The sequence below is a fragment of the Trichosurus vulpecula genome, chromosome 5 (assembly GCF_011100635.1).
Source record: "Trichosurus vulpecula isolate mTriVul1 chromosome 5, mTriVul1.pri, whole genome shotgun sequence".
Taxonomy (NCBI): Eukaryota; Metazoa; Chordata; class Mammalia; order Diprotodontia; family Phalangeridae; genus Trichosurus; species Trichosurus vulpecula.
In genome coordinates this window covers 190,418,948-190,433,089 of record NC_050577.1, presented here as the reverse complement: position 1 = coordinate 190,433,089, position 14,142 = coordinate 190,418,948, and the positions used below count along the sequence as shown (strand labels likewise).

The 14,142-nt window shown below is 42.5% G+C and overlaps 1 protein-coding gene across 1 annotated transcript; it reads left to right on the top strand.

The window, feature by feature from the left end:
• The first annotated feature begins 513 nt into the window (after window positions 1-513).
• On the top strand, window positions 514-12,735 carry NECAP1 (NECAP endocytosis associated 1). The gene is made up of 8 exons (XM_036761279.1): window positions 514-629; window positions 7,039-7,139; window positions 7,350-7,454; window positions 8,529-8,610; window positions 8,951-9,059; window positions 9,155-9,338; window positions 10,273-10,396; window positions 10,785-12,735. The coding sequence occupies exons 1-8, from the start codon at window positions 535-537 to the stop codon at window positions 10,831-10,833; spliced, it is 849 nt and encodes a 282-aa protein (XP_036617174.1). The 5' UTR covers window positions 514-534; the 3' UTR covers window positions 10,834-12,735.
• The last annotated feature ends 1,407 nt before the right edge of the window (window positions 12,736-14,142 follow it).

Sequence of the window (14,142 nt, the reverse complement as noted above, 5' to 3'; positions counted from 1 at the left end):
TAGCTGTGTGACCCTGGGCAAGTCAATTAACTTTGACTCCATTTCCACATAGGAGCTGGAAAAGGAAATGGCAAACCATCCCAGTATCTTTGCCAAGAAATCTCCAAATGGGGTTTTGGAGAACGAAGAGTTGGACACCAACACAGCTCTGGCACTGAGCGTTGCCAGTTTTCAAGATGGCTACTTCGGCAGAGAAGCGCGGACCCTTTGCCAAAAAGCAATATGGTCTCTCCGTTTGGAGGCCGTTTCCAAGGATGTCCGCGGCGAATAGGAAAGGCGGATTTGCCAGTGTCCAAGATGGTCGCCGAGAACTGGCAGCTTCACCCTTTCAGGCTTCAATATAGCTGCCCTGCTTTGCGACAGTGTCGGTTGCGGGGGTGGCTCTCAGGAACCCCAGCCGTGGCGGCACGGAAGTGGCGCAGCCTGACGTCGTTCGGTGACGTCACCCTTGTCCCTCGCTCCCCCGCCCCTGTCCCCGCCCCCGCTCAGGTCTCTGTACTCCCTTCTCGCAAAGACTCGGAGAGCGGATCCAAGATGGCGGCTGAGGCGGAGTACGAGTCCATCCTGTGCGTGAAACCCGAGATCAGCGTCTACCGCATCCCGCCGCGTACCTCCAACCGCGGATACAGGTAGTGCAGCCCTCGCCCGCGCCTAACGTCCTCTACCCCGGCGTCCCCTTCTCCGAGTTGTCATCCTTCTGTCCCCTTCACTGCCCCATGCTCCCCCTGAGGACTGTCCCCGACCCCGCTCGCGGCGGTTGCCTTCTGTCTTCCCTCCTCTGGACCTCCCCACCTCCCCACCCCCATCTCTCATCCTTCCTCCCATCCCATGTCCAGATTCAACCTGCATTATCATATCCCATCTCACCTTTGGACACCTCCCCCATCCCACCTCCCTCCGTCTTGTCAAATCCCGTCCCGCCTTTGGACCTTTGGATCCCCCTCCCCCTCGATCTAAATCCACCCCCCTCCTACTGTCATAACCTAGCCCACCTTTGGACCACTTTCATCCCACTTCTAGATCCCCCCCTTGCCACTCCCCCTCCCACCCCGGACCCCTCCCCCAGTAGGATTACCATTTCCCTTCCACCTTTAGACTGTCCCCACCCGACCTCTAGTTAGACCCCAGAAGAACAGGGTCATGAATTTTGACCCAGTGGAAGGGACACCTGTCAGCTGGTCCCTATTCATACCCCGTTTCTGCGCTATCTCAAATGAGATAGCCTATGTAAAGCACTTTGCAAACTTAAAAGGTAATATTATTATTAACCAAGGTTCTTCCAGTCATTCCACCAGTTCACATAACTGTTGCTGGGAACCACACCCCCCTCATTGGCCTTTCCCATCCTGCCTGTGGACCCCCACATCTCACCTCTGGGACCCCATTCACCCTTCTGCCCCTGGGAAGATTGTCATTAGAAATTCCCCCCGGTAAGGAGTATCACTATCTGCCATCCTATCTTTATATGCCTCCTTATGATCATTACTCATCCCACCTCTGGGCACCATTGCCATCTCCTACCTCATACCTCTCTTAATCCCCTTTCTGGCTTGTTCCTTATTCAGTCAATAAGCATTTATCTAGCACCACGTGCCAGAACCCCAGTGACAGACTCCCAGGTCCCCCCTGAAATGCTGGTTTCCCATCCCGTCTGGTTGTTTTTTTTTTTAATTATTTTTCTGTCCCTTTGCATTCCATCTGTTCTTCCCCCTTGACATTTCCCCCCTCCTCTTCCCCAGTAACTCCAGGGCTTTCGATAAATCCATAAGTATTTGTTCAGCACCTACTATTTGCCGTTCCCTACCTAGGCTCAGGGAATACAAGTATAAAATTGAAATCTACTCAACTCACAATGAAACCCCTATACTATATTCCCTAATCCCCTTTCATATTATCCCCATAATCTTCCCTGCTTCCTTCAGGTTATTTTTCCTTCATTCCTCCTTTTCCCTTTTTCTTCCCATTTTCCACTGTTGTCACCCATTTTCTAATTATCCTTATCTAGCTCCCAAACTTTGCCATTAGTTTTCTGAATCCAGCAATCACTATCCTGTACCTCCCCCTTCCTGTTTTCTAGTAATCAAAAATTATTCTTGTTCCACCGGTCGTAAAAAAGTGCTCTTTTTCTCTTCTGCCAGCCTTGATTTCTTCTTCCTTCATTATCAATTTTCTCTTTGTATGAGGGTTGCCTCATACCCTGACTATTCGTTTCTGACCAAAATTAGCATTGGGTCTTTCTCCCATGGCATTTCCCAGTTCAGCTTTTTCTGTTCACTGTTGTCATCCTGTGTTCTCTCCCCACCTCCCTAAACCCCCCCCATCCTTATCATAATTATCCCCATTTCGACTTACTTTTATACAAGCTGTGAAGCAGGTTGTGCAAGCATCATTATCTGCATTTTACGTATGAGAAAACTGAGGGTCAGAAAAGTTGCCTATGATCACACCACTAGTAAGAATCAAAGCCTAGATTCCAACCCACGATTCCACGTTCCGTTTTCGCTGTACCATGCCGCCTCTCTTCATCAATAATACCTGATTATCTACAAACCCAGGATGAGATCTAGGAGATTCATCTAGTGTTGGCACAATCTGACTCTGCCTTCCTTAAATTGTTTGTAGACGTAGGAATCTAACATGAACATGAATAGGCATCTAAATGGTTTTTGTTGACAGGAAAATAGAACTAACAAATGTGTGAGGGTAGATTGTCTTCCTTGGCATGGCTTTAGGACTTTCTGGAGAAGAGGAGGCGTTGGCATCCTTGTCTGCCTTCTACCTGAAAACCTAACGGTCATCTTGACCCGCCTGCGTTCTTTATCTTATCTTCCCAATGCCATGTAAAAGTATTCTTTAATACTGTTTTTCCTCTTATCACTACCTCTCATTGTGCTGTCGTCTTGTCACTACTTTATGTTCTTGCAGCTTTCAGCTTCATTATACAGGGGGATTTGGTCCCTAGTCAGTCACTCTTGTCTTTATTTAACTTTTCTGCATTTCACCTTTTATTTAATCTTTTCCCAAGCATAGCTTTCCCTTATCGCAGGAGGAAAATATTTCCTTGAACCCACTTTATTTTAAGAGCATGATCTTGCTCTAGGATGTCAAAGGAGGAGATAGACTTTTGACAAATGTATATGTATTTGTTATTTATAATCAGCACAAAAAGAATTTGAGTAAATTTTACTACTAGTTTTAACAAGTAGAAAAGTTTTTCGTCCGAATGACTGATAATAATTTACCTTACTAGCCTTTACTGTTCGGGCCATCACTGAATGGGCCTGGTGGGCTTTCCTACCCTTGAAGAGGATGAAAGGAGGAATAGGAATAGGAAGAATTTAGGATTAGTAGGCTGATATGTGTGGGCTGATAGACATTTTTCTATCTTATCAATCTAACCAGGCTTTCTGGAAAGAAAGGTGCCATTCGAAGAAAGTAACATTTCCTAGTGCCTACCATATAAATGCTTAATAGATGCTTGCTGGTTGATTGATTTTGCACCCCAAACTCTGCCCTTATCCTTCGGATTCCACTCTTCTCACTGATTTTCCATCAAACACCTGGCCTCCTAGTTCATCAACCTTTTGAACTCACATGACCAAAATCTCCACTTTATCTCAACATCCCACAGGGGTGGTCAGTCATACACTGTATATACTTCACCATCATCCAAGACTATTTTGTAATGTCATGTCTATTATCTTCAACCCTGAAATTACCTTTTCTGATCACAGTCTCCTTTACGTCCACTTCTCTACCTCATTCCTCTTAAACCTGTTCTTTGTTTCATCATGATCTCTGTTTCTCCTTGTTCTTTCAGTCAATTATCCCTGTTCTAGCCTTTCTTCTTTTCATAGCATTGGATCCTGTGGAGAACCAGATCAGCAGTGGACTCCAGCCTTGACTCTGATGCCTCCTTGTTTTTCCCCCATACACATCCTGCCAAGTCTCCAAATCTCTGTCATCCCACCATCTGTCCACATTCTCTGTTCTGCTGACATTCACTGCTAGAGGAAGTTAGACAACTATGTCAGATGGGTCCACAATGAATAAATGTTACCTGAGCTGAATTGGTCCCTCTCTGTTACACAGCAATATTAGTATTAGAGCCCTCGCATTGGCTGTTCCAGACCTTTTCCTTTCTTTTGAAGACACTAATGCTCCCCTCCCCCCTCTTTCTCAGCAGATGACCTTGTCTCCTTACCCGAAAGAAAATGGAGACTTGGAAGTTTCTATCTCCTTTATTCCAAACCCCATTATCTGCTCGTTTGGTCCAGTCTCAGAGGATGAGGTAGTCTTTCCTTTTTGCTAAGGTTAATTCCTTTAGTTGTTTATCCTATCCTATGTCCTCTAAGAGGTTTTCCCAGGAATCATTCCTTTACTGTCTCTTGTCTTTAGTTTCTCTATTGCCTGGTACTCTCCCTGCTGTCTACAAACCTGCTCAGCTTTAACCTATTTTAAAGAAACCTTGACTTTTGTCATCCCTTAAGGTACCTTTCTGTATGTCTCCTCCCTTTCATTGATTATCTGTATTCACTTTGCCAGATTGTTTACCAGCTGCAATTTGGCTTTTGACCCCAGTGAATGTTCTGAGCTGAAAATGTTGTCTCTGAGATTACTAATTACTAATTACTAATGATCTATTAACTGCTAAATGTCATGACCTTTCCTTTGCCCTCGCCCTCCATGTTCTCTCTGTGGCTGTTGAAGTTATTGACCACCCCACCTTCCTTTACAGCTTTCAGGATGCCCTTCTCTCCTCATCCTTTCTTCTCTTTAGGGAGATTAGTGGAGAAATTGAGGATGAGATAAGTCAATGAAGCCCCTGTTTATTTACATGGGTAGTCAAAAGGATGGAGTGGGGGACAGAGCTGGCCATGGGGGGAGGAGGAGAGAGTAAGGCCTAAATGCAGGCTCTAGGTGAGAAAGCTAGAGGCAGTTGCTCTAGGGTGGGAAAGAACTCGGTGCTTTTATCTTCCTTGCCAGAAGTAGCAGTTGTCACCCATCCCATATTGAACTGATATGCCAGCTTTAGTGCCTCCCAAAGTAGCCGTTCCAGTGCTGATGCTTCTGGAAAGCACAGGGGCCCAACCACCCCAGTATCTTTGCCAAGAAGACTCCCAATGGGGTCACGAAGAGTTGGATAGGACTGAACAACAGTAACAGCTTCTCCTTATGCACCCTTTATTCTAGCCTAACTGAACTACTAGCCTTTTCCCAAATTTGACCTCCTTTGTCTTATGTCCAGGCAATTGTACAAGCTTGAATGTCTGGAATTCAATCCCCCTCACCCCCCTCAATGTTCCATCTTTCAGAATTTCAGTTTTAATTTTGATAAACATTTATTTAAAATGCCTACTAGGTTCAAGGCACTATGCTTGTAATGCTTTGTTCTTAGAGTCTTCTCAGAACTATTAGTATTTTATTCCTCAGTTTTTCCTCAGGTATACCTAGAACATTTTGAGCTTTTGTTTGACCCATTTATACCCTATCTTGTATCTGTGTATTTATAAAATTTAAGTTCCCTGGTAAGGGACATAAAATCTTTGTATCCCCAATGTTGACATATTGCCTGCCACATAGAAGATACTTAATATTTGTCATTGATATTTGGTAACTTGTTGAATGAATAATTGTAAGCTGGTACAAATACTTAAAATTTATATATCACTTACAGACTAAAACCATCTATGAAAGAATTTAGTAAAATATATTGCTTTATTAAACATTTAAATTTTACTTAGATGGAAATTGCAATGGACAGAATAGGATATTGTTTATGGGCTCTAGTATTTGGTAATTTTTTTGTTTTATTTGGTTTTCCTTCTAGCTTTTCTAAAAAGCCTTTTGTTTACCTTCTATTAAGACATCCTGTCTTACCTGACTCCTCTGCCACCTTTCTATTCTCCAATTGTGTTTAAATTCCTCTGGTTCCTTCCTCCACCCTGCCTAAAAAGCAAAACAAAACCTGAAAAGGCAAATAGTAAAAAAAAAAAAATTAATTGTATTAAATATGAAGAATAGCCTACATTTTGTAAAGCATTGCACCAAGAGTATTAAATACCCCACAACAATGTCTTTATTATAGAAATGAACTCTTAAGTGGATAGGCACTTGTGAAGGCTTATTATAGAGTATTTTTATTTAATAGAATATTGTAGTAAGAGAGGCAGCATAAGGTAATTGAAACAGTGATAGGCTTGGAGTCAAGAGACCCATGTTCAAACCTTGTTTCTGAATCCTGCTAGCTATGTGATCTTGGGCAAGCCAGTCCTCCATTTCCTTATGAGTAAATGGAAATAATATTTATTGCACTCCTAGATTTGCAAGGTTGTTGTGGGAAAAGGGCTTTGTAATTCATAAAGCACTTTATGTGAACTGTTATTGTCAAGGTGTTTGAGAAGGTTTTTAAGCTAATGAAATTATTTTGGAGAGGTAGTGTAATACAATGAAAATACCAATGGATTCAGAGTTCTAACGACCTGGGTTACTAGCTGTGTGACCCAGGACAAATCGCTTCATTCTTTGGGCTTTCTTCAATTCTCTGATCTGTGAAATCTTACTTAGATGGGGGTTGGACTAGGTGACTTCTAAGGGCCCTTTCAGATCTTAGCTGTCGATTCCACTACGCCTTCTACATTTACTGAGATACTTAGTAATTGTGGTTTCTAGAAAAGAGTTTCCCTTTGGAGTAATAATAGTAACAGTAATCCTAACAGCTAACATGTCAGTGGTACTCTCAAAGTCTGCAATCCTCACAAGGTAAGTACTCTTATTATCCCTCTTTTAAAGAGAGGCCAGGGTCACATAGCTAACAAGTATCTCAGAATGTAATAGAACCTCAGCCTTTCCTACTCCAAATTCACCACTATTCCGTGTCGCTTTCCTCTGTAAAGTAATTGCTATTGACTAAATAACGAGGTAGGCAGAATAGAGACAGATACAGATGTTTGGAATCTAGTACTGAGGAATAGAAATGAAATGTTAGATGTTAAAGAACATTGCTATGTCCTGAAGCTCCCCTTTTTCCTGTCCTAGGGCGTCGGACTGGAAACTGGATCAGCCCGATTGGACTGGTCGCCTCCGAATCACTTCCAAAGGGAAGATTGCTTACATCAAACTTGAAGACAAAGTGTCAGGTAATGTGGTCAGTCTAAGTAATGTAGTCAGACATGGGTGTAGCGGTGGCTAGTGGAAAGATTCAGGAGTTGGTCTTTTAACAGAGCTGCTTCTTTAGGTTTTAGGCTCAGGGAAGCAATCTATGTTGTGAGTTATCTTAAGTATGAATGCTTCCCTTCTATTCTTCTCAAAAGATATCTTTCCCTTCTTTCTCCTTTTTAACCCTTTAGGGGAGCTGTTTGCTCAGGCGCCAGTGGACCAATATCCTGGCATTGCTGTGGAGACAGTGACAGATTCTAGCCGATACTTTGTGATCCGGATTCAAGATGGCACTGGTAAGGGAGACAACATTGGAATTTGGGTGGGATTAGGGGAGAACCAGTTATCAGTTTCAGCCTTGGTTCAGGTACCTTTGTGTCTGTCTCACCCAAACTTTCTTGGCTCCCTACTAACTTATTAGAGATACTGAAAAGGAAATCATTCTTTGTTTCATTGTTTCTTCTGTTATTGGGTAGCGGAATCTTGATAAGTCAGAAATGAGCACAGTGACCGAGACAAGCCTCATAAGCAGGCTTGAATCAGGCTAGTCAGAGCATCTAACCAAAACAAACAACTCTTGTAGCTCTGTTTCTCTGTGTGTTTGGTGTTTGTGGGGATCTCTGAATGTATTTCCTGGAGTGCATGTTTAGTAGAGCTAGAGGGATTATTAGATTGAAGGTAATAGTAATAAATGTGAGTCAGGCTTATATATAGTTCATAGAGGATAGATGGGAAGTTTATTTTATCTTGCTGGGTTTTTTGATTCATATGTAAGGGAATTCTCTTCCTGTGCTCAGGACTGTGGGTAGATGGAGACTTAGTCCAGTTTCCCAGTTCAAGTGAGGGGATGTATTGCTTATTTAGAGAGTACAGAGGTTTGATGTGACCTTTTAGAATACCTTTTGTAGTAGAAGACTGTCTTTGTTAGATAAATAATCAGTAATTTAATGGCTGTAGGTACTCCCTCCACTGATGCTAATTACAACCTCACTCTGACTTAGGGATATTCTTCAAGAACTACTCTAACTGAATAATTGATCAGCATGCTTCAAACCTGATAATGAGTCTTTGGATCTTAAGTAGTTGATCATTGGACAATAGATATGCAGTCAACCAGAAAGCTGGTCCTCGAAAACTTTATTAGTCAGGTCATCTCTGTGTTATGATGAGGTATTTGAGTAGAACTTTGGTGGAGTAGCTTCAAGTGCATATTAGAAATTTGAACCAGGGTCTTGGTCATTGCATTGGCAGCTGACATGGGTGTAGCAGGGGCTAGTGGAAAGGTTCAGCAGTTGGTTAACTGCTTTCCATGTAGCAGGGTCTCTTCTACAAGACACCTTCTGCCCTGAGTGTTGCCCTCCTTCCTACAGGACGTAGTGCTTTCATTGGTATCGGCTTCACAGATCGGGGTGATGCCTTTGACTTCAACGTTTCTCTGCAAGATCACTTCAAGTGAGTGTGACCTGCCTCTTAAATCAGGGAGAATAGCCTTCTGTTTTCTTTTCTTCTTCTGCCTTGAATTCTTTGTATTAATTGCTCTGTTGTGAATCTAGAGTCCTTCCTTTTCACTCACTGCCCATGGCTCTAGATCCATTTTAGATTTCGATCCCTTATTTCTGTAAATATGGGTTTGGAATGCTTGTTTGAAGTTTTGAGTTTGTGTTCTTATCCTTGTAGTATTTGACCTTTAATTTTGATGAGAAAGAGAAAAGTCTTATCAGAGTTATTTGTGAACTGTGGGTGGGGAGTTATCTACTATTATGCCTTTAGCCACCTTTTCCTTCCCTTGAAGATGGGTAAAGCAGGAATCTGAGATCACCAAAGAATCTCAGGAAATGGATACTCGCCCCAAGTTGGATCTAGGCTTTAAGGAAGGACAAACTATCAAATTGAGTATTGGGGTAAGTTTTTATATATTCTTTTGGCCCAGCCCTACCAATATCCTTCTTTTTCCTTCCCCTGTCTCCATCTGTTTGTGCAACTCTGTCTCTTTTAGAATATTACAACAAAGAAAGCCGGAACTGCTAAGCCTCGACCTGTAGGAGCTGGGGGCCTGAGCCTACTGCCACCTCCACCTGGGGGCAAAGTGACTATTCCCCCACCTTCATCTTCAGTTCCCATCGCTAATCACGTCACTCCACCTCCCATCCAGAAATCCATTCAAGGTGGCAATGATGCAGGTAAATCTCTCTTTACCTTTCACATTGAAAACTGGCCTCTTCTGTTTTATCTGAGTCAGGTGTGTGGTTGTGAACTTTTCTGTCTGATCTAAGGGAACTTAAAGTGTTCATGGAAATGGGCATTGTGAAGTAGAACTTGTCAGCTTCAGGTTTCCAGGGTAGTTCCACTGAAGCAAAAGAATCAGAGCTTTTTTAATGGATTCAGGAACATGGTACCCAGCAGGCTCATTGGCATTGAACAGGTGATAGTAAAAGGACAGATTCCAGTTACCCTCCAGGAGGCTTTAGGCTTGGTTCCATTATAATTTTATTCCATGATTTGGGGGATCTGAGTAAACATCTTGCTTTGTTGATGTTCTCATTCTTTCTCATGGCCCTTTTAGAAAGTGCAAAAGGGACAAGGGATATTTTCCTTCCCTTCTTCCCTGCTCTGTTTCTTTAAATGAGGATGTTGAAATAAGGAGTGAAACTTTCCTTAAAATCTTAGTACTGGGAGTTAACAATCCAAGAATCCTAACCGTTTCCTAGACCATGCTTTCTCCTACTTTGGCTACATGGTAAGAGTATTGTCCAGAGACCCACGTTCTCATCCCAACTCTGCCACTTCATTACCACTGTATCCTCTTGGAGCTTTAGTTTCCTCATCTGACAGATGGGATAATGATACTTATCTTGTTTATCTCCCAGGGCTATTGTGATGTATGTGCTTTAAACAATTGTTGATGTACCAAGTAAGATTGAGTTGTTGTTATTAATGGAGTATGTAGGATGATTTCTTTTTTTCCTGTAGGAGGTCAGGGGAGAAAAAAGATGATTTGGGTGTTTGAACTTTTTGAGGATATTGAAATGGACTATATAATTTCTCTGATTTCTTTTTAACTTTAATAACTCTGTTTTTTGCTTTTTCCTCTTCCTTGTCCTGTTCTGTTCTCAGATATCCTCTTAGACTTTGATTCTCCTGTTCCTGTCTCAAAGACACCAGCACCTGCTCCAGTTTCTGCTCCTGCTCCTGCTTCTGCGGTGACCGATCTATGGGGAGACTTCAGTACTGCATCCAGGTGATGGTCAGGGAGAAAAAGCTTACTCATAATCAGGGGCTGAGGACTGGGTAGAAATTTTCAAAGTGGGATATATGTAGTCGTATGAAAATCCTAAGTAGGAAAACAGGATTAGCCTGGCTGTCCTCAGGTTAGATGCCCTTGGAAAAGATGGGCCTTGGCACAGTTAGAGAGGATCAGAAAGAAGTTATGCATACTGGATTAAGGAATCTGGGTGTAAGGTGCAAGTATAGGTATTTTTCACAGAAGGGATTATTGTAGTGATTCATTAGATTTCCATGGAATGCTAAGTTGAGGTTTTTTGGGAATTGCTGTGAGTAAATAATTGGGTAGCTTTTTTCTTAATGTTGCTTTCCTGGCTTTCTTTCTCTTGTCTCCTGGAATGCAGCTCTGTTCCAAACCAGACACCACAGCCGTCCAACTGGGTCCAATTCTGAGCAGCAGGGATAAACTTGAAGACCAAGAGAATTCAAGGGCACCAATTGGAGGGGGGGAATTGGGAAACTCCACTTTCTCCAGAACTGAAATTCCTGGACAGTCTTTTAAAAAGCTTTCCTATTGCAATCAAGAGCTGGTTTATGTACCTCCCTACAGTTGATCACATGCTGTACAGCCCAGGGAGCATCTCCTGCTGCCTAACAAGGCTGAGAGGTGGGTGTGAGCCCACTTGTGACTGAGCATACAGTGCTTGTAGGGCCAGGGTCTCTATTTCAAGGGGAATTTACCTATACTCACAGTTGCTCAGCTCTCCCTTTTTAATTCCTTACCCTTCTCCAAGGCCATCTGGTGGCCCGTTGCCCTTTTTTGGTGGCAGTGTGGCAGGGTAGGCTTGAATGGCCTTTCCCTCAAGTAACACAGTAGGTAAGTGTAAACCTTTTTGCAGCTCTATTTGGTTTCTGCAATTGAAGGGACTTATTTCTTTGGGAATAGATGTTAGGAGGAAAGGAGACACTAACCCCATCACAATCTTTATCCCAGGGCTTCAAGTTGGGATAGAGTCGTCTGAGATTAATTTCAGGCCTGTGTGTTTACAAAATGAGTGGTGAAAGGTGAGCGTAAGGCTATGTAGATAGATGAGTGAAGCTCTTGCTCCCCACTTTCTGCCATATTCTCTTCTTACTAATCTCATTTGGGAAATGACAGTGCTGGGAGCAACTCCATTGCCCTCTTCTATGTTTACACGTCTCTCCCTTTGAGAAGAGGGTTGCGTTGGTGCCATTTGCTCTATCACTTTGTGTTTCTTCACCAGGGCAATGTCTCTGACCAGGGTAAGATTTTTGAGTGGCTGTTTTCCCAAGTTGCCCATTAGCTAGGTGTTAGGTTTCTGTAGCCCCATCTAGTTGCTTCATTTGAAGCAAGACCTTTTTCTTCTTTTACCTTTGTGACCTAGAGTTGAGGGAGTCAGGATCCGTGCATTGGGGAAGTACAGAACACTTTAGTCCTCTTGCGGGTGATGGTATAATGTGCCCTTCCTTCCTTGGTACCTGGTGTCTGACCTGGATTGTTTGATGGGACCATGTATGTCTTCTCTGTCCATTTCTCATAAAGCCTGGCCCTTTTAACCAGAGAAACCCATCTCCTGCGCTCAGCTCTTCAAGTGAGGACTGCTGCTATGCCTGTACCTGCCATTTATAAAGAATGCTCAGGAGAACCATAGCTACAGCAGTTTGACAAATTTTGAAAAGTGGAGGCTTTGTGAATAACCTTTGCCCAGAGGAATATCAGAACAAAGTCTGAGGATTTGTTTGGTTTTGTTTTGTTTTTCATCATTTCCCTTTCCTCCTCGCAACGCTGTGAAGAGAGTTTCCTTTCCCATGGGAAAGGACATTCTCATTTGTTTCTGTTAAGACGCTAATTATGATGAGGGGAGGATTTATTGTGAAAAATAAGTACCATTCCTTTTTTTTTTTTTACCTTCAGTCTGTTCTTTTACTCTGGATGAAGAGCCTTTGAGTCTAATCTGGAAATAGATATTATCTTGGAAATCCTTGAAATCTTTTCATGCCCTTCCCATGAACTTGTGGGTCCGCGTTTGTTTTTGTCTTTTTTCTGCGCTATAAATCAAGCAGTTCTGTACTTGCTGAGCTCTGGAAGCTCCTTTTTTGTTTCAAATGGAAAACACTAAAGGAAAATACGGAGACTCACTAGCGGTTAAACATTGGGAGGCTCTTTTCTCATCTCCCTTCGCCTGTTCTTACTTTGTATCCCCCGAGATGATAATATATTATGTATTTGAACCGCTGCAACACTGAAAAACAAGATATATATGTATATAAAGCATACGGTGTATCGGTGCAATAATGGTAATTAAAATACGGGAAAGGGTCGTGTCTGTCTGAGCTGGGAGTCGCCTCGTTGATTGCCTCGCTGACTCGTTGGTGAGCTCTTTCAAAGCCCTCTGACTGGCCGCGTGGGGGCGCTTCACAATTGCGCTTATTTCTCAAGAAAACAATGATGTTTTTCCTGGGTCTCCGAAGCCCCATGTATTTGATTTTATCTGCTGTGGATCATTCTTTGTTCCTCTTAGTATAATCTGGGCTATTTCTTACCACATCTCAACTACTGCTCTCTATACTCCCTACAGAAGGGTACAAGATATAACTATAAACTTAAGTATAAATTTTAGAGCTATAAGATCTGTAGACTTCATCACGACCCCCTTCACTTTATAGATGAGGAATTTGAAGCTTAGATCGATTGTGATTTGTTCTAGGAGTAAAATTCAGGTTTCCTGATATCTAATTCTTTTTCTAAGGTACCACTACATCAATTTTATACACACACACACACACACACACACACACACACACACACACACACACGCACATTTTTTTAACAAATATAATAAAAATCCTAGTAAGTGTTTTCCTCTTCAAACCTTGAGAGGCTGCTGCCGGTACTTAAAACATTTTTCAAATTATTGGAGTTGTCTTCAAAACCTGAGACACCTTTGTTTTGGGAGGTAGGGGAGGCGATGGGGTTAAGTGACTTGCCCAGAGTCACAGAGCTAGTAAGTCTGAGGTTGGATTTGAACTCAGGTGCTCCTGACTCAAGGACTGGTGGTCTATCCACTGCACCACCTAGTTGCCCCTTGAGTAGTCTTAATGGTGGCAAATCATTCTTCATCCTTCAAGGGTGGCTTAAATTTTTTTTCCCTTTCTAATTCACTTACAATAAATTAATACTGCTGAGCATCAGTCTCCCTATTTGAGACGCAGCATGGCATAGTGAATTGAGAATTGGCCTTGGAATCAAGGCAACCTTGGTTTTCTGATACATAGCAACTTTGTGGTCTAGGGTGAGTCACTTAACCTGTCAGTACTCCGGGCAATTTTATAGGACCGAAATGCAGAACAGTTATTGATCTTCATTGGGAGAGGGAGTTAGTTGTTATGGTGAAATCATAGATCTGGACAAGAACAAATTCCCTCTTGGAGATGGGCAAAGAAAACAAAAATGATTTGGCCTAAACCAGGAATAAAACTCAGGCAACTGGATGTCAAGTCTGTCTGATGCTTTCCCTGTTAGCCCTACTCATTTGTTTTATTTATGAATCCTATATGATAGAAATATGTGTGTGTATTAACTATCACTAAAAAAAATGCACAATGTCAGTAAAAAACTGGCACCCAATGCTAATTTACAGTTCGTGTAAAGAATGAGAGCCAGTAGAATGTGTTTAGAGGCAGCCTTGGCACCAGGAGCATCTCCATCCAAGACCAGCCTCTGACACATTCTGACAGTGT